This window comes from Typopeltis vanoorti, chromosome 4, assembly GCF_054136105.1.
Source record: "Typopeltis vanoorti isolate ZY-2024b chromosome 4, IOZ_Tvanoo_1.0, whole genome shotgun sequence".
NCBI classification, from domain to species: Eukaryota; Metazoa; Arthropoda; class Arachnida; order Uropygi; family Thelyphonidae; genus Typopeltis; species Typopeltis vanoorti.
In genome coordinates, this window is record NC_143552.1 from 128953697 (window position 1) to 128975440 (window position 21744).

The 21744-nt window shown below is 35.4% G+C and overlaps 1 protein-coding gene across 1 annotated transcript in view; it reads right to left on the reverse strand.

Annotated features, from left to right (window-relative positions):
- The window catches only part of LOC150107670 (uncharacterized), a 115945-nt gene extending 95133 nt beyond the window's left edge, over positions 1-20812 (reverse strand). Inside the window, exons 1-2 of the mRNA XM_090391455.1 lie at positions 20694-20812; positions 17058-17227 (exon numbers count right to left, since the gene is read on the reverse strand). Coding sequence (XP_090247581.1) covers positions 17058-17227; positions 20694-20706 — 183 coding nt within the window. The 5' untranslated portion in view covers positions 20707-20812. The remainder of the gene's footprint in view (positions 1-17057; positions 17228-20693) is intronic.
- Positions 20813-21744: the final 932 nt, after the last annotated feature.

Consider the following 21744-nt stretch of genomic DNA (forward strand, 5'->3'; position numbering starts at 1 on the left):
AAGCGTAAATAATTATACTTAAATGGGCAAGGTTACGACGGTGCCGCATCAATGAGCGAAATGTGTAATAGTGTCCAATCTCACATATCAGCTATATATCCACAAACTTTATGTGTTCATTGTGCATCACATAGTTTGAATTTGGCAATTGGAAATGCTGTATCTGTGACTGAAATAAAAAATTGCATTGGCATAATTGAAAAGGTACACAATTTCTTCAATACCTCTAAGAGACAGGACGTCCTCGTTGATAAATATACACCGGATACTAAGAGACAGAAACTACGCCGAGATTGCCAGACTAGGTGGGTGGAACGCCATGGAGCCATCATGACCATGGTGGAATTATATGATGCAGTGATTCATAGTCTTGAAACAATCATTTCTTGGGAAGACAGAGACTCGTCCTCTAACGCAAAACTTTTGAATAAATCATTGTGTGAATTTGGTTTTATAATATCTTTATTTAGCTTGCAAAAAATATTTGCGTACACCTTACCATTGTCTAAAATAATGCAAAAATCTGAGAGTGACATCTTAATTGCCCTAAATTTTGTTGATGATGTTATGGCTCAATTAAACACCATTCGTGAAACACCAGAGTCTTCATTTAAAGATATTTAAAGAAATTTACCAATAATTTTAATATTGACATTAAAAAGCCAAGGACTACATCAAAACAAACATTAAGGTCCAATGTTCCAGCCGATTCTGTAGAAGAGTATTTCAGGAGAACTATTTCATTCCATTTATTGATCAAATATTTACTCAACTTCATGAACGTTTCACTCGGCACTGCAACATTTTGAAATATATTTTTTTCTCTTCTACCAAATGGAAAAGATGCTCCAACAGCAAGTGCAATGGAAGATTTTCGTCAGTTTTGTGAATTTTATGCCAGTGATTTGACTTATACAAATCCAGCAATTTTGAACGCCGAATTCAAGTTGTGGTATAAGAAATTTGTAAAACCGTTTGCAATAGCTCAGTGCAAAACTGCCGTTGATGCAGTTTCAAAGTGTGACAGAATGATATGTCCTAACATCTATAACTTATTAAAAATATTTGCAACGCTTCCGGTAACAACATGCGTCAGTGAAAGGTCATTTTCTAACTTACGCCTTTTAAAAACCTATTTAAGATTTACCATGACACAATCACGATTGAACGGACTGGCTTTGCTGTATATACACAGAGAGATTAATGTAACCACAACTGAAATAATTCAAGAGCTTTGTAAAAAGGGAAAAAAAATGGATTTTATTCTTTAAATAAATTTTTATAATCACCTAATGAATTTTATTTAATGTATGAATTTAACGAATTTTAGTTGAACGGATAAAAATATTTTTATCCGTTCAACTCTGACTCCCCCCCCCCCCTCCAAGATTAAATCCTGGGTGCGCCACTGACTGGAACACCAATGACGGATTTCTTGTGCAAGGCTTTTCCCAGCTTCCAATCTCATCTTGAAATGCATGTGAACCCACTTCAGATGAAGAAAAGTGGTTCAATATGGTGACATCAAACGTGCATCTATTTTGTATTAATCCACATCCAAGAAATAGTACATTTCAATCCAACTAAAAACTATATTGTGTTGATATGTAGCTGTATTGTTATATTACTGTAAAAAGCACTATGAAACACTGTGCAACCTAAAACCATTTTGCTACCTCTGTCTTAATCTCTGTGGCTGAATTATGATTGTGGTAGGAATCACAGATATTTAGCATTCATTATATTTCTGCAATCTGTCTATAAATTTAATAACACCTGACACCTCCCTTTCGCTTTCAAGAGTTTTAGTTTTTTAAAATTTTATTTTAAACTGAGTTTTCCTCATATAAAGGTTTTTCCTTCAATGATATCAAGCTAATGGAAGGGGGGGTAGTGTAACATTCTGTGAGAAGGAGATAAGGGAACGCATTGAAAAATGTTGACATACTTTTAAAATCCTTATAGTCATTAAATAATTTAAACAAAAAATTCAATATGGACAGAATTCAGCGAAATCGATTTCTTCGGTAATTACAGTGATTACACTTTTCTTTTCAACAAATTAATACTTTTTGGTGGATGTATAACGAAATTAATTTACGCGATTCTAATGTATTTTGAAGTTCTGAATCCAAATCTGCAATGCAAAATTTTCGTCATAGAAGAATTTTTCATTTCTTAAATTTATTATTATGTGGCATTTAAAAGTTGAGTGCTGTTACATCAACAAATATTTTTAATTAATCACCTTTTTGTAGTTGTAAATAAATAAATAAATCATCTAACGCCTTTTTTTTATTCCCTTAAATCCTTAAAAGGACTGGCTAGATGGGCGAAGCAAGAATGCTTTTCATATTCCCCGTTATCTGTAGAGAACAATGTAAGGATAGGGTGTTATTGAGCTATATAAAGCTCTGATCGTGGCAGGAGGGTAACAGCAATAGCAGAGCTTCAGTTAAAACTTCATTGGCTACAGCATTGCCATCCATTACCCACCCTGGATACCCATTTCAGCATGAGTTACATTGGGGCTGTTCTTATCCCGGCTACCATACGGAAATTATTCCCTTAAAAGGGAATAAGCGAGGCCTTTATACCCTATCTAGCTTGCGGAGACTGAGTGGGCAGTTCAATCGCCACCGGTAGCCAATCAGAAATAGCTTGCTTATGTCTATCACTAATTATAGCAGCCACCGATGAAGAGGCTGGAAAACAATTGCTGTAATCTCTTGGTACCTTACCCTAACAAGATATGTTACTGACTGAAATGATGTGGGTACTACGATCGATTTTCTTGAGTTTACGGGACGAAAAACCCGAGTTTCCGGGAGGAAAAACCTGCTTGCCCGTGCCAGAGATCGACTAACTCGGGAATCGGTCGAGGAAAGGCTTAGAAAAAGTTCCTCCAGTCGGCGACTAGACTTGAACTTAAGTCTGACTTCGAGCGTCCGAGCAGAGGACGCAAGCGCCACTTCCACTGAGCTACATTTATTCTCAAATCAAGAAATGAATAGAGGCCACGGTTTGAACACTTCTGAACCTGTCTTACTGTGGTCAAAGTTTGTTACAGTATTTATTCTTTACATCAAGGAACATTGTAACCTTAAGTTAAGTCTTATATGCTCTCAGGAATCATTGACTCGCTTGCTTTCGTTTCTTTCTTAAATTTATTATTATGTCACATTTATAAATTAAGTGTTGTTACCTCCGCAACGCAGTTGAAAAAACGACAGGACACTGTGCAATTTGAAAAGATCTGGGTTCGATTCTCCTCAAGACCAGAGGAATCTTTATATTCTTTATATGGGCTTTTTCAAATGAATGTGAGTTAGCCAATCTCATACAAGTATGAAAAATTCGAATTTCCGAGAAGAGAAAAAAAAAACAACTCACTATTTCCATCCTGCATAACGAGCAAATCGGCAGAGAACACACGCAATTAACAGACCTGAAATATTATTCGCAGGCAACGTCCTATACAGAAAGAGGATTAAGTAGGGTATACTCTTTTTTGCTCTTTGGAGGTATCACGTAATAAAAGTTAAAAAAAAAGTGAACTATTTTGCAATAAAAACTGTTACTGGTCTGGTCCGTTTACATGTATTACACAGCGAAGCATCACTTTGCTGCGCATTTTTATTGTATTAGAAGCGAAACAGGGAGTTCGAAAAAGAAAAAAGAAAGTAGACTCCTCATAATTGCTTCACTTCTTATAAGTTAATCTGATGTAATGGATTCAGTGAACAGCCTGACTATGATGTTTGACATTACCAGCAATTTGGGGAGAGAGAGAGAGAGAGAGAGAGAGAGAAAGGATAAAGTTCATGTAACAAATGTTATTTCTGTTCAAATAATGCACTGCAGTTTCTATGAAAAACAAACATTTGATATCGTACCCACACTTAGAATCTGCAATAAGGCCTTTGCCTCTTAACTTCTCCATCAATGTAAAATGTTGCAGTACTGAAGGATTATGAACCTTCTGCTTCTGGTGGAGATAGGAAATCATCAGATGAAAGCATTAGAAGTTGGCAGCAAAAGTCATCTGACTGAACAAAATAAATTTAACTCTCGTCAGGCATTTGAATTTATGTAAACAATAATCTAAACTGGATTGTCTTCAGCAGTAGAACTTATCAGCTTCCATCGAAGGCTGTGTTTCATCGAAACACAGCTTCGATGTTGGATTTTGTGCTGTAGCACAAAACACAGAATCGAAGATGCCATTTGGTTGGAAAGGCCTGAGTCCCTATCTAAGACAAGAGGAATCTTTATAAGAGCTTTTCAACTGAAGACGAGTCAGCTGGTCACATATGGTGATGGAAGGGGTTTTTCCATCAAAAAAAATGCAATTAACTAACATAATAACGACAATCTAAACCGAACACTCCTGGCCAATAAACTTTTGTGTAGTTTCATTGCTATCTATTAACATGCCTACATAATACTCGAGCATGCTACATTTCATATAATAAAAGGTAACCATAGAAATTCGGAAACAAGTTGGAATCACATTTTGACATCGTCACCCGACGCTGAGAAAAAACAAATGCAATTAACTAACGCAATATACTGACCTGATAGATTTAGTTACTTCGGCCATAATATCAAATAACAATAATAATATCCGCTCCTCTCCACAATAACAAACCTAAAACACGAAAATTTCCATTTTGAGAAGGAAGACAGAACATAAAATACAAGCGCAACATACACAAAATACGAGCGATTAATTGACTCCAAGGTTATTTAATATGCAAAAATTAATTGATTATTGCATATTAAGCTGGGTTTGGTGAAAGACACTGTTAGGTATTGGAATGCATGTTCATTGTTTTTTTATTATTATCATTATTATGCGACACCTCCAGGGAGTCCAAAGACTCATCGAGGGAGAATGTTTTTTTGTCTAACTTCAATATTTTCAAATATTTCACACACCAAATTGTTACACCTCAAAGAAGTATTAAAAGATAAATGCAAAAAATGTAACTAAAACAGAACTAGAAGCCAAGAAATTATTCGCAGACGTTGTTGAAGAATTTTGAGGTAACAAAGCGAAAAATTACAAAGAACTAGTTGATCAACATAAAACAAAGTACCACAACATGGAGACGGGGATGTCATTTTCAGAATGAAAGTTAGGTTGAAAGTCGAAGCTTATCTGATACCACTGTTACTGACTACGCCAAAAAGTACTCGTGATATTTAGATCTTCCAAGGACAGAGAAGTGTAAATTCAAGGAAAATAAAAATTTCTCTGATTAATCTCATTTAATCTGCACTTTTTTTTTTTTAAACAATGACAGTAAATACAGTTTGTGTTCACGTACATTGGCACTACATCTCGTCCAGACATTGGTAGATACCATATACTGAGTAATACAAATAAATTTCTGTTAAAGTAACGCCACAGGACAACCAGGAATTAATCAAACACTGTAAACACCTTCAGTCACATTTCCTGCATGCACAAACCTATTAGAAATATCACAATTAGCTACCAATATGATTTTGACCTCCCTCCCTCTCTCTCTCTCTCTCTCTCTCTCTCTCTCTCTCTCTCGAGCAATTTGGTTATGCAGACCTTCTAACGTTAAACTAGCCTGTATAAAATTGTGTTATTAAATTATTTAAATAACCAAAAACATTGCACTTAAAAGTTTTTAGCTTTCATTACACGCTGCCTTGTCGGATTTTGGACATAAGAGAGACGAGAAAAAGAGAGAAGTGATGATATAATTACTTTGAGCCAAGAACACGTGTTAATTTATGACTGCTATTTAAAGATTGTAATATTCCTTACTTTTTATCACCTGCATTATCTCATTCTCCCCATTCACACCTACAGATACGGCATGCTTCCAAGTAGATTAACTTGTAAGGTGTTGTCTTGATGAATCGTATTTTTCTTTAAGAAATATACAGTGGAATGTTTGGTGGGGCAGTGACGCACGTTCATGGTGGGAAATCCCACACAATCCCTCACACTTCCTTATGGTTACAGAATTGATAATGAATACCCCTAGACAACAAAAGACAAGATGATGTTGTATAAAATTTTCCATTATATGGAAGGTGGGGACAGGACAAGGGGGAAATCCATGGAAGTTAAGTTTGTGTGTGGTTAAGAAAGAAGGGAAAGCTAAATTTTTCTCTCGGAGAATCTTGAGTGAGTGGAACAGTTTGACTATTGAAGTACGTAGATTAGCTATCTGTCTACGATATACGAGTAAAAAGCAATGAAGACATACTGAAAGAATTAAACTAGACACTAATACTGAGTGCATCCAGTATCAGTGAGTTTAAGAGAAGGTATTGCAGCTGGTGTGGGTGATGTATGTCGTCCCTCGACGAGTTCATGACTCCTTGGAGGTCTAATAATAATATCATTATCACATTTTGGAAATGCTGAAATCAAAATTTGGAAGTTGTTTCCCATAAACGGTTTTGTAGTAAGTATTTATTGTGATAGTATATTTTAATAAATACTTTCTTCCCAAAAAAGTACTTTAGTTAATGTGTAATTTATTTTACATACTTAATATGGATCCAAGTGTCTGTGTACGTTTGTGGAAACGTTTATGGTTCCATTGCTAGAATGAAAGAAGAAGGACCTTTATACTTTCGATTCTGGAGGTTCTTTCGATTCGCCGACTAGAGAAACCTTTTCTATAGATGGTTTCCGGGTTAGTCATATTTTGCTGCTAGAAGGCGTTCTTCTGTCGGAAACTCTGTTTTAATCTCGCAATTCAGAAAAACTGACAGCAGATCTGTTTTGGACAATAATATCAGCTAGGTTTAGGAACGCAAGAAAGATGGTGACAATTAATCTGTCGTACTCTCTCTGTCTCTCCCGAAGTCATCAACATCACTGGTAACCATGCGTCCAATTATCAGAAGTGACTAAGTAGATCGGCTATCTGTCTACGATATACGAGTAAAAGCAATGAAGACATACTGAAAGAATTAAACTAGACACTAATAATGGAAGCAACAGAAAAATACAGAAATAAATTGAAAGAACGCCGGAACGAAAGTCCTATGAAAGGTGACTAATTACAGACCAAAAGGATGAAGAAACACAGATAGACCAATGAAACAATCGGCCGAGATCGAAACAGGCCACTTGGCCAAGAGGGAAAGGTAGAAAGAAAAAAAAAAAAAATACTCAAAATCAGTAAAACAACGACATCACTTGAGTGAAAGGGAAACCAAGAATACGTGCCTAGAATATTGATACACGCGAACAAAGAAGAAAGAAGTATAATTGATTTCAGGACATTCTGTTTATCATGTTGGAATACCTTTCTATGTTTGAAATTTTTTTTTGTTTGTTTTTTCAGAAACCCTTCATAAATGAATACTCATCATGTACACATTTTATAATTTTATACAGACTGATGAACTGAATCGTTCAAGTAAATACCGGAAGGAAAAAAAATAATGAAAAAAAATGGGTGTTTTCGCCATCAAACAAAATTTGTGGTCCTATTTTAGGCATTTATTTATCCTACATTCATACTGGAAAAAAAAAACTGCATTGCGCATGCCTGTTTATATGTCGGCAGATGGACAGATAGATCGATGCTAATAGCCTGGTGCATGTGAAAAGAGTTGAAAAAAAAAATCACAACAGAAAAGTCTTAACATATTTCTCTTTGTCATTCTTTTCATTTTAGCGGTATGTCTGTCCGGCCAAAAGAAAATGAGGCCAATACCATCTTAAGTTTTCGTGTATTTTTTTGTTTGTTTCTTTTGTTCGTTTCCCCTCTAGCAAGGACAGAGGGGGAACGAGTTGTGTTATATTGCTATGCAGTTAGCCTGTGCTTCCTCTTTGTCATGGTCCATTTCCTTGTCTGTGGGATTCTAAAATCCATTCTCTCAGTTTTGCTGCTATTATCTCCATTATAAGGCCAGCATCCCAGTAGAATCTTCCCTACAGTGATGTATATCTATATATAAATAGATCAAACTCAGTAAGCTGAGATTTCGAGTGCTCGTGATTGTTTTGGGTCATCGAACTTCTAGTGCGTCGAAATGCCAGGTAATGAGTGGGGGGGGGGAAGGTAGGATGCACCTCGATATCCAACTTCATTCATTCTACTAAAAGAAAGAATAATCGTAGGTCTTTTACCCCGTTACTTAAGTCTGAACATGGGAATCTACTGTCTAGTGAGGCTCGATTGGAACGCTAAGAGTCGACCCTGTACCGGGAACTATTCCCTTGACTGGTGGTTCCTAGAACGCCGTCATTCTGGGGTTGAAGACCGGCGGCACAACAGCGACGGCCACCAACACCAGAAAACGGGGGAGTCCCCACGGTGCAGACGGCCTGTTCACGGGGTCACTGTCAGCAAAGGCACCTGCTTCTGGTATAGCCTGCGCGTCAATGACTTCTCAGTTGTTTGTAGGAATGGTTAAGCTCATTCAGTGTGCTTTTGGCGTTGACCTATTGTACAAATATGAAAGGTCGCTCTCAAGTATACCAATGATTCGTCACTCACTTATTTACCCAGAAAAAAACGAAGACTCCCTAGAATGCGCATTTAAACAAGACTGTCACACCTTCCTTTCTTCTCCCCCCCCCATATACATATACCCTGAATAAGCGGGCACTTACTTCCATACACCCATATTATCAGTACTTTTTTGGGGAATCTTTTTAGATATCTGTTTTAAGTAATGATATGATCAGCAAATGGTAATATTTGGAAAGAATTAATTCGTTTTAGTCACTCCATCAGCTGAGTGAACTATATCTATTTATAACATCAATTCTCCACCAGTAAACTATTATATTTTTCGAAGATATTTAATTCCATTCATTCCTCATCGTTCAGACATTCCTTGTGTTTAATTCATCTTTCAGTTATACTAATCTTACACTGCTCGAAAACCTTACACAGTGATTACTGCAAGCGCAAGTGGTTACGGTGTAGGATCAGGGAATGTGAATGCAAGGTGATGTGTGCAGTAGTAAAACAGTACTGTGTGAATAAAAAGAAGCGAAGAAAACAATCAGTGTATGTACGTCTACACACGCATATACAGGGTGTCCCAAAATTCACGCAAGAAGTAATTTTGATAGAAAACACAGGTTTTTAATCAAAAATTGTAATTTCTTATTGATTCATAAAATATACAGTATAGGGTTATGCACGGGTAAATGGCCTCCACGGCTTTGCTGGCACATACGCACTCTTTTGTCGAAATTTTCCATGACCGTTTTGCATAAATGTGGCTGAATTTTGTTGATACAGCGCTCAATTTCCTCCTTCAAGGCGTGGGTGGTCGTGGGCTTGTTGGCATAAACCTTAGACCTCAAAAAAAAAACCCCAAAAAAAGTCCAACAGCGTTAAGTCACATGATCTGGGCGGCCAATTCTGATCACCAAAACAGGAAATTACACGACCAGGAAATGACTCATGCAGTAATTGAATTGTTTCTCGGGCTATATGGCATGTGGCACCGTCTTGTTGAAACCACATGTCGTCCACATCCATATCTTGCAATTTATGCACAAAAAACTGGATTATCATGTCGCGATAGCGAGCGCCATTAGCTGTTATTGCCTTACCAGCCGCATTTTCGAAGAAGAATGGACTGATGATGCCTCCAGCCCAAAATCCTCACCAAACAGTGATACGTTGTGGATGCATTTGTTTCTCAACAATCACTCGTGGATTTTCTGAACCCCAAATGCGACAATTTTGTCGATTAACGAAGCCATCAAGATGAAAATGAGCTTCATCGCTGAAGATGATTTTGTTCGAAAAATAAGCATCCACTTGTTGTTGTTCCATAATCCATTCAACGAACTCTCTTCGCTGTGTGTGGTCAGTAGGCTTCAGTTCTTGAGTCAATTGAACTTTGTAAGCATAAAGATGCAAATCTTTCGTGAGAATACGCTGTAGAGAGCTTCTCGAAATGTCCAATTCAAGACCACGGTGCCGAATTGATGTTCCTGGACTCTCAGCAACTCTCTCACGAACTGCTTCGATGTTTTCTGTTGAACGACTTGTTGAAGGACGGCCAGAGTGTATAAGATCACTAATTGATCCAGTTTCCTTGAATTTTTTAATTAATCTTTTCACAGTTGATGAAGTTAAATCATTATTCCGACCATATTTTGTACGAAAATTGCGAACTGTAGCTGTCAAACCTTCATTATTTTTAAAATATTGCTCAACAATGAAAATGCGTTGTTCCTTCGTGTAGCGCTCCATTTTTAATAACCCTCACTGTCAGCTGTCACGCTGTCTTTTTTTTCTCGTTGGCAACACTTTACCGCACAAATGGCGCTAAATTTAAATCTTGCGTGAATTTTGGGACACCCTGTATATACATACAGGCGTATGTACAGATTAGTTGACGTGTGACACATTATGTCCGCATTTAATTGAATTATATATAACTGGAGTTTTGGTTTGTAGAGTTATGAGAAAATATTAAGGCAGGCTTTAGTAAAAACATTGGTTGAAAAAACAATAACTAGTAATAATAATTACCTTCTCAAGAACAGTTATATTCTGGGGATAGTGTCATGGGTCACAAATAATCCATTCTGCAAGTAAATTGGACTGCAGTTTGTTAATACCTTTTGTCTTTAGCGCTCTTCTCAAATTCAAGTTAACACAGATCAAAATTTAATAACGTTTCTTCCATGTCATTTGAGTTGCTGTGTGATTTAGAGATTAATGACTTTTAGATAGGATAGGAAATATAATTCTTGCCTTTAAACAAATCCTGTTTCACACAACTACAGTCGCTTGAATCCTGTTGAAATTGTCATTTACTGTATTGAATCCTAATGTCTGCATGGAACAAAGGACAAAATTAGGCGGCCATCTGAATGCAAATATTTGGAAGATCTCACGTTAGAAATGAAAATTATACGAATTCATGCTGCTATTCAAATTATAACCAGTAGCCTTGAAAAGTGTGTTTGAAACTGTTGTGAGAAGGATAATATGACCGGTCGATTTATTTTCGTCTGTTCCACGGATGGCATAACATCCTTTATATTCTTGAACATTTAAATTTTTTTTAAATAAAAATATTTTTTTAAAAAAAATTGAAAAATGTTTAATATAACTACACGAGAAATTATTTGAAATATATTAGAACACTCAAACAATATCCCTGATTTCTAAAAATACGATGTTGCCACTCGATATTAAGTTGGCATTTAGTAATACCGCCGCAATTTATAAACTTTGCTTGGTGATTCTCTGTTTTGTTCAAAAAAAAAACATTTCATATCAATTATTATGTTGCATTTAATTAAAACGTGCGTTAAATGGAGTCGAACCATCACATGTTAAAGCATCAAATTCTCTTTACAGAAAAACAAACTTAGATTAAAGGAAATTATATATATATATATATATATATATATTTCAAATAAAATATCTGCAAAAACGACGTAAAGTTCCAAGATTCGGAGAATCAATTGGTTAAAAATGATAAATCAGCTCCGCTCGTGCTTGAAAACATGATTCGATTTGGACCTATTGAAGACAAACAGAAAAAAAAAAAAGGGGAGGAGACAAAAAAAATGTACTGGCATCCATTTCGTGGATGCATGATTACCATCAAACTTTAAAATAATAAATTTATTATTATTATTATTTTTTTTTTATTATTATTATTATTATTATTATTGAATAAGAATAAGAACATTTTCGAATAACGAAAAAAAAAAAATTATTCGGAATTAGCCGAAATCAGCTTAAATCCCCTGTACAGCACTACGATCCACTTAGCTCAGCTATATTAAAACAGTTTTATTATAATATTTCCAATTTGAAATCACTCCGACAGAAGAATCAGTTAATTAAAATAAAGAGGTGTCCTGAACTGGGAACCAAACGACAGATGAGGAGATTTCTAATACGCCTTCATAATTATTGAAATATATAGAAATATATATTATCTTGAATATATAGATGGCGCTGATGGGCTTAGTGGGATAGCGTGCAGGAGTAAAGTAAGTATTAAAGCAGCAGTGGTTGAACAGGAAATGGGAGAGAGATTTTTCTTCTTATTTTCAAAGAATTTATTGGGACTTATATAAGGTGGGGGAATGCTAATGTCAAGTAGAACTTAAAGTCCACTCCCATCTTTTCTTCTTTTTCAATTCAACCTCTGTCCGCTAAACAGCAAGTTAGACCAGGATCTCTGTATTGCACGGAGTTTTAAACCAGGTAATAAATGTGAATTTTATAAGATCACGTGAGCTGAAATCACGATTATTTCGAGTTTCTTATGAGGAAATGGGAGCACAACCAGCAGCTATCCTTACATACAAGGGTCAGGCATTTCTGGCGCTACAGCATTTTGCCACACGTGCATGAACTCGGAAATGAGGTGCGGATAATTTTACGTTATTGCAAGTCACCATGAAATTAAAAAATTAATAATAAATAACCCGAAAACCATGAAGATATAAAAAAAAAGCTAAAATGTTTTTCTATTCAGCTGATATTTTTGGACTTTGAGCAAACTTAATTTTAATATACAAACAATGCTGTCTTTTTTAGTTAGTTGTGCTTAGAGATATGCTTATTGTATACTTTTAAACGAGCCTCCGTAGCTCAGTCAGTGGTATAAACGAAGCTCTTTGGTCGGAAAGACCTGGGTTCGGTTCCCGTCTTTGACGTGAGAAACCTTTATCTGGTCTCTTTTGACTAAAGGCGAATTAGCCGGTCAGTAGATAATTCTTGCATTTCAGGCACTTTTACGTAACTTTTCATATTAATTACACATATAAGATACTGATTTAATTGGATGAGTATAGAAAAAAGAGTAGCATTAAAAGCAGCTTGAATTACAACTCGGTCATCAGGTGGGCATTCGTAGAAAGACTATCTTTCTATAAACAAATCCAGAAATTGTCACTAAGCTATCACTTGCATAAAAGCTATTTATAAACTAGAAAAAAAAAAACAGAGTGGGAGATTGCAGTGTAAAGGAGCAAGCGGAAATGCTCTTGTATAAACATAGGTAAATAACACTGTGTGGATATCTGTTCTTAATATCAGCAACACCGTTTTAAATTTAAACACCCATTCACAGCTGGGAATTCTAAATAGAGAGTTTACACTTTGAATAGTGAAAGTGAAAACCAGTTATAAGTGAACAAAGATTGCAGCGATGCCCTCGAGGGAGAATATCGATCAATATCATCTCAACAGGTCACAGATGAAAATAAATTATATGCATGTAAGGTAAGAGCGGGGAATTAGGTGCTTTGTTGATGACTTGGGTTGTAGGTTAGCGGCTCGCTTAAGAGCAACGCACTTCCAGCGTTCCTCACTGTTCCGGTCATTGACCGAACTCCTAACTAAAAGTAGCACAATCGGGTTTGACAGCGTGGGCTGGGCAGTGTTACCTACTGACTAATGTCCCGTTTCCAGCTTTAGAATTAGCTGAAAACTCTTTTTCTGTGTTTTTGATAAAAAAAAAAAAATAATAATTAAATAAACTATACTAGAAAGTTTTCCCCCATGATTACGTAGTAGTTGTGATGTTTGTATAATATGGCAGAATTTCTGCAGTAACTTCACTTATTCCTTAGTCTAAACGCCAAAAAATCTGGATACGTCTGTGCAACTGACACGCGACTTAGATCAAAGAAGTTGCAATCATTCTCCTCCTGCCTCACTTTTAGCAACTTCTCAGGTCAGGTAAGAGTCGAACACTAAACAGGGCTGAAACTCTATAGCAATACGTACTTTTATTTGGAGAGAAATAGGAATGTAATCACTGCAGCAGAGCTCAGGTTGATTCAACTTTTGCATTCGACCCTTATCCAGGCTTAATTTTTCATCCACACATTCTAGTTGTCACTGGGAAAAACGAATCAGTCATTAAATAATAAAAATGATCTCTCTCTCTCTCACACACACACACGCACACGCACACGCACGCACACACACACACACACACACACACACAGGGATGAGACAGTCATTAAAAGTGCGTTATAATCAGTTCGCTAAAGAGCAAAAACAAAACTGACAGTAAATCTCTTTTTGTAGCGACAGTAATGAGGTGAACTCTTGTGAGTCATGATGAAGGCAGCTGGAGAGATACAAGACAGAAGGAGAAAAAAAAAAAAACAAGAGAAGGGCGTTAACCAAATTAACAAAACATAATAGATTATAAATATGTAAGCAGGGTGGAAGCAAAAAATTAGTGCCAAACTGTCGACATTTGTAAATCTCATCATGTTTGGTTATGCTACACTATAATGGAAGATCAGCAGGGCGAATTACTTATGTTCTTGAGATGTCAGCCATGTGACTAGGATTGGTCACTTGGAACAATGATGTCATAAAATAACAGATAGTCTTCAAATGTGTTTGCTAAAATGGACGAAACGTTACAGAGAGAGAGAGAGAGAGAGAGAGAGAGACTGAGTCGTACTATTAATAAATGAATTTAAGAAATTAAAATATATTGTGAAGAAATAGCAAATGTTTTAATTTTCGATTTGAAGTTTTCACAATTAATCCAACGATAGCGAGTGTATTTATTCATATAAAATAAATCAGTTCAAATAAGTTTATAAATGAACTTATAAGTTTTAACTTATAAGTTCATGTATTGATACTTATAAGTCTTATAAGTATCAATGTTTAAATAAAGCGAATTTTCATAAACTAGCATCGCCGATCCTCTAAAGTTAACCTAACCGGAATAGGAAATCGTTCATGATAATAAAATAATAAATTAAATTATCATAATTTAATTATTGGATATGTATTTAAATAATGATCAATTAAACTGATTTGATTCAATCAACTTATCTAATTAAAAGTATAAATATATTGTAATTTACATCCATAATTGTCTTTTTTTTTCTTTTTTTTTTTTAGTTCAAGTCAGTCAGGCCCTGCAGCCCTATGAGGTTAACCCGACAGACACTAAAATGATACCAGCTTGGCTTCAACCAATTATCTTCTGTTAATAACAAGAAGTTCTTTTTTTTAACTATTTCTTATCCGCTAATTCTCATTTCTCTATACTCAGATATACAATAGATACAACCGCGATACTTACAATTAGTGCAAAAGTTTATAACAGATAAAATTCATGGATCAGTTTGCTAGTTGATAAAAACGATGAGAAAAAGAACAAAATGAACTGCCCATTGATGATTTTTAAGAGATGTTACCATAGTTTACAATATCAAATTAGTAATTCTCAATTAAATTATTTTCTCTTAATAACCATTGCTATAACGTGATATAGCAACTTAAAATATGACACAAAAATAACTGTATCGTGTGTAATGTCAGGATTAAATATGAGGAATAAAACAATACTTAATTTTTAAGCAAAAGTATTAAATTCACAGCACACAATATTTAATAATTATATTTGATTTAAATAACCCAATTGTAGTTCTTTAAGGTTTATCTAAGAATTTTTGAAAGTTTATTTTTATCTTATTTTATGTTATTTATTGGTCTAGAAAGCGAAGAACTTATGTATCAGAACTTTTCAAATGAAGGTGAGCTTCGGTCTCATATGGTGGGATTTCCTTCCCTGAAAGTCCAGTTTTGCATCCTGCCAAACAGGCAAACTGGTCAGAAGAACACTACGCAATTAGCAGTCATAATACGCTATACAGATAGTACTAACCACCCTATTAGAGCATCAATTAGGTTTCAAAGAAGCCAAGTTGACCGTGACAAGCCATTGAGGTTAACACTCAAAGTACTCAAAGTGAAAATGATTTATTTCTTTATACGTCAAGTCCAAACGTGAAAGATTGTCCAAAGGCACTCATCGCAGGAGGGCACTCCATACACTGCTAATTCTTCATTCTTCATAACAAAACAAGAACCATAAGATTTAACAACGTCAACTACCGCCACAATATCTGTATTATCATTTTGGGAAATGTATTTGAATGGAAGTTGTTCCAAAAATGTGAAAAAAAAAAAAAAAAAGAAAAGAAAAAAGATGAATAGATAGGAAGAAAATTTAGTTCGCAAAATTTTGTTCATATTTTGAGTTGAATCATGAACATATCAACAAAAGCAATTTATCATTACACGAAATGTGATTTTTGGATACTATGGGAATTAGCTTTGAAAAAATGACTTCATTCAGAATGTATAGATGTTAATCCCCCCCCCCCCCACACACACACCCTTTGCGCTCTAGCTGGATACACTGCCACCACCACGGAGAGGGCTACCTATAGCAAGAATTCTTCATGCGAGAGACCTTAATGTGAAAGGGTTAGGGTACAGGATGCATTTTGTCCTGGAGATTTACTCCAAGTATTTATATAAACCTGCTCAACTTGTTCATTTGCTAGGCTAGCTGATGTATATCGGTGACAAAAGAATGCCAGGGCATTTCAAATATCCATGCCATATTTAAATTGAGAAATTAGCAGGTTGCATACCTGTTATGAAGTCAAGCAAACACCTGAAAGTTGACTGAGGGTTAAAAAAAAAAAAAAAAAAAAAAAAAACAGTAATGACACCACATCATCTACCCATGTGGAATTTTTTTCCCCTTTCCATTTAGACCAACTGAGTCCTTCTGTTTCAAACTGCGCCGACAGGAACCATCTGCGATTCATTTCAGAAGCTATTTAGGTCTCATTATTATCATTTTTTATAATCAATCTAGAGGCGTTTCCCTACCCATTTTATTGCCATCCATGGGGAAGAAAGAACTTTCTACATTACACGTCTTCCAGGAGTTACTTAAGGGCAAAAAGGGGGGGGGTCTACTTTTTATGTACTTTTCCTGACAAGGAATGATGGTTTTGTGTACATGGATATCATTTTGACTTGATACTTTATGAAGGAAGGAAGAGAAAGTAAACTAAACTATTTATATATCGTGTAAATAAGGCTAATCTGGTTTCACAAAAAAAAAAAAAAAGTTGGCCTACGAACTTTAATATGTCTTCTTAGATATAAATAAATTATATCAAAAGAAAAGAAAAGATAATTGGGTAATTTACATTTTACTAATATTTAACAAAACAATAACAATATAATGGAGATATTTCGTCATCTTACCATAAGCGTCTGACGAAGAGTGAGGTCGGGAAAGAAGACATCTTGTTGCAAAACATAGCATATCCTCCTCCTCAGCTGTTTATTGAGAACCTCCCCATTAAGAGTAATACGACCAGAATCCACCTTAAGCCGGCCACCAAGAGCATTCAACAGTGTCGTCTTTCCAGAGCCTTCAAAAAAGAAAATAAATCCAATGTTAATATTTTTTTTCTTCCAGCGCTGAAAAGTAAAAGCAAGCAATGACAAAATCAAATCAATACGTCGTATTGCATGCTAAATGCGATTAATTTTCTTCGCTGATGTTTTAACATTAACATGGGAGTCAGTTCGAGGTATGTTGGAGTTCTAAGCTAAGTTCTAAGCTAAGTAATTAACTTTGTGCGCATAAATCTTATGTGAAAGACTTATTCACAAAGCAGCTAATATTTTGCTTGCATTTTTTTTTGTCAAAAATAAAGTTTTTTTTTTTTTCTCAAACTTACACCTGAGTCGACCTTACTTAACCATCTAATATAATTAAAATATCCTGCACTTATATACATCCCAACAAATTGTTGTGAAGCAATATAATGGTAAAGCATATTATGTTAAAAATCAAAAGATTACTTGTATAACAAAATTGCATGTTACACTGTTTTTTATTTGTACAGCTCAGTGATTGATATATTACAGAAACACTCAAACGGGAGAATGTTTTTCTAACATAATATACTGATGAAAACGACAATTTCATTTAAAAATTATTAATAAAATTCTGGTTGAAATTTACAAATTTTCTATCCTTGAAAGAAACATTTAAAGGACATATATAGAATTAATACTATAGAATTATACTCAGGACAAAATTAATACTCAGTATATTATCTCGCACACTATATATTTAGAAAATTTGCAAATTTCACCGGATTTTTTTTTACTTTATTTTTAAAGAAAATATTCATTTTACATACATTAAATTACCTACATTAATCTTGTAAGTATAGACGTTCAATAATAACAAGAGGAAAATAGAAGCAAACTCTCTTTCATTTGGTTCAAGGAAGTAAATATAAATACAGATTACTTCGAAAAGTATTACTGCTACTTTTGTTTTACAATAGGCCTGTGTAGCTTAGTGGAGTGACGCCTGCGTCCTCTGCGCTTGGTCGCTCGAAGTCAGACTTAAGTTCAAGTCTAGTCCTCGACTGGATGAACTTTTTCTAAGCCTTTCTTCGACCGATTCTCGAGTTAGTCGATCTTTGGCAGAGGCAAGCGGGTTTTTCCTCCTGGAAACTCGGGTTTTTTATCCAATAAACTCAAGAAAATCGACCATATTACCCACATTATTTCAGACAGTAACATATCTTGTTAGGGTTAGGTACCAAGAGATGGCAGCACTTGTTTTCCAGCCTCTTCATCGGTGGCTGTTATAATTAGTGATAGCTATCTCTGATTGGCCACCGGTGGAGATTGAACTGCCCACTCAGTCTCCAAAAGCTAGATAGGATATAAAGGACTCGCCTACTTCCTATAAGGAAATAAAAGACGTTAGCTGATAGCTGATTGTTTTACAAGCAATGACACAGCTTTATATTTTATTATTTAAATAACCTTTATTTTTACTTCGAAATAAGATGCCTTTGATCTGTTGGAATATACGGTATTAGAAACAGCAACTAAATAACAAAACAATTATTTAAACAACGGGGATTTAGTAAAAGTTACAGAAAAAATATTGTTTGCTTTCTAAATTGAAATTTATTTGGTACACAAACGCATATGAGGTGGAATTATATGGATTAACTGCACTCCAGTGTGGGATGCAGTTGAAACAGCATGAAACTATGGAATGCTTCCGGGACCTCCTGGAGACCATGTCTCGATGATTAGCTAATCAATATACATACATAAACTTTACGGCGTATTTGTATAAAATAATCGTTAATATGAACTGCAAAGTAAGATGAAATATCCGCAATTAACAGGTAATACCGCAACAGGTTAGAATAGTTAAAACTGTCAATCATGTTATCAAAATATGAGAGCCGAGGATATATCTGGAAACGGTCTGGTAAAAAATAAAACTGAATGATATCGATTGATCCCTGAAGAAGGTGTCTGCATCATCCCAAAGCAGAATTTACAAAATGTGAGGTCTTTATTCAGAAATAAAGATGACAATACGCAATGAAGTTGCTGTTTTTAGCGAGTACCGTCTTAGTTCGCCTATTAGAGCTCTGGCTTACACGCCTCGTCTAATACACACAAACATCAAATGCCATTTGGAGAGGTAAATGTCGAAATAATGGAAATAGATCCTTTTAATCGACAAGGCAGGTTATATAATGATAGGAGTGGTAGTGGTGGTAGCCGTCGTGTTTCAAAAATGTGCACAGCGGCTTCTTATAGTTCGTAAAAAAAGAATGTTGCTTACAGAGTAGAACATCTTCGGTGCCATGTCATGGAGTGACATTTTAGACAAATATATGCTGTCTGCAATCTGATAATTCCATGGAGCCTTCGTGTTCTAGCACAATGATATTTCCTTCCATACAACTTGTCTCATAAGCATCTGGTTTGAGGAAAACGAAATAGAATATAGGCTATTGTTTAATGGTTTTGACCTGAATGAAGCCCAGAATGTCTTTGGAATAAGCGGAATCAGAGAACAGAGTGAGGAAAAATCCTCACACATCACCTGTGCAATAGTGATTTCATTGAAGGAATCGAGACTAGGTTCACTTTCCAATATTGTATTATAAAAATATTCATTCAGAACAGAAATTGCACACAAGCAGTACTGATTAACTATAATATATACTGTATATAGTTATCATCTGCAGATGAAAACAATAAAGGTCTTATTGGAGTATTTGCATCCTGAAAAAGTTAAAATTCGTCAGGTGACAAATCGGTATAAATAAAATCGTATGAATAGGTTATTCCGCTGATGTTAAGCATTAATAAACTAATGTATTTTTATATTTTTGTTTTTATTTCTGAAATAGTTGCCACATTTGTCAAATAATCTATTTCACAATAAGATAACTATATATATCGTATACCAATGATCTTTAGCATGATGTTTACATAAAAACCTTTTTCGCTTCTTAATCATCACTGGCAAAATGACAGCTTTTCAAGGCCCTACTGAGTGATCTAAACAGGTGCGAGTCCGACAGAACTTGGAACTATACATAGAATGCTATAAGACCTCAAGCCATAACGTCTGGTGTGGTTCCACAATTTGGTTCACGGCATGGAAATGGGGTTGTCGCATAATAACATCGATGTGACAATACTCTTACATTTACTTCAATTTGGAAATGTTCAATCATTGAGTTTTGTTCTTCACACTGGGATGTCAATGTGTTTCCATTTCGAATTCTGTCGTTTGTTTATAATAGTGAGGCCACGTTTCGTCCTCAGCGATATTATACCGTAGAAAGAAGTCACTTTCCAGGATCAAAAGATCACATATATCCAATGGCTAAATAATAAATTAGTTCTTTCAACAACATTTAAATATAAGTAGATATTGTTTCCCCCATCCCTCTGTTCCCTCCCACAACACCCACATATTAAAATACAGACAGACAGTACGTTTTTTTTTTCTTTGCTAAAGGAACATGGAATGAATGATAAGGCATGACCTACCGCTGGGTCCCATGACCGCTAGCACCTCCCCTGGCCGCACCAAACCGCTGATGTTCCATAGGATCCTCTTCCCGTCGCATGTTACACACACGTCCCTGAATACCAGCTCCACGGGACGCAGTCGGCTGCCCGAAGCAGTTGTGCTGACGTGATTTGGAGAGCCCTGCAACCTGCAACAAACAAGAAACCTGATTAGATTCTAGATGGTTTCAATGGTATCGCAATCCATGGGGTGTGCATACTTTAATTCTAAGTAGTCAATAATCTTTAAGGGCGCATTGTTCAGTACTCATTGGTATGGCAATACGAAATGCAAGTCATTTTAAAAACTTGCCGAAATAATTCTTAATATGGAAATATTCCAAATTCAACTCCTCATATCCTCAGGGTACGACACTCACTATTATCACAATTATCACTTAACTTTTTTTTTTTTTGGTTTGTAATTGAAGTTAATTTACGATTCTAATGCATTTTAGAGTAGAATGCAGAATCCAAATATTTCCATCCCATAATTTTATTTTATATCGTACATCGTTTATGTATATGGTACCCAAACTAAGAATGTACAGTAAGACAGGTAGCACCTGCTTCGTCGTCGGTACTGACGGATGATGAATCTTCTGCTTCCGGCGTGGGTAAAAAGTCGTCGTTATCAAATGAAAGCATTTATAAAGTTGTCAACAACAAATCGTATCTGACAACAAGACGGGATTAAAACGATTTTGTCAGAGATATGAATATATGTTAACAATAATCTGAAATGTTTTCTTATCTGGTGTTCAACAATGGAACTTATTAGCTTCAGAAAAAAAAAAAAAAAAATCCTGGTTATAGAAACAGACACAAAATCCCCGCTCCATATTTGGAGACAAAGAATGGAATTTGCTATGTTACTGCCGCGACGTAAAAGGCCATTTTAGAGAAATGAATGAGTTCGATGGCCGAAAGATTGGTGCTTGTTTCTGAACTCTTCCGACACAAGTTCTTCCTTTTGTTGCATAACAGTAAAAAACATCTTCCAGTCTCCAGCAGACCCAATAAGCATAAA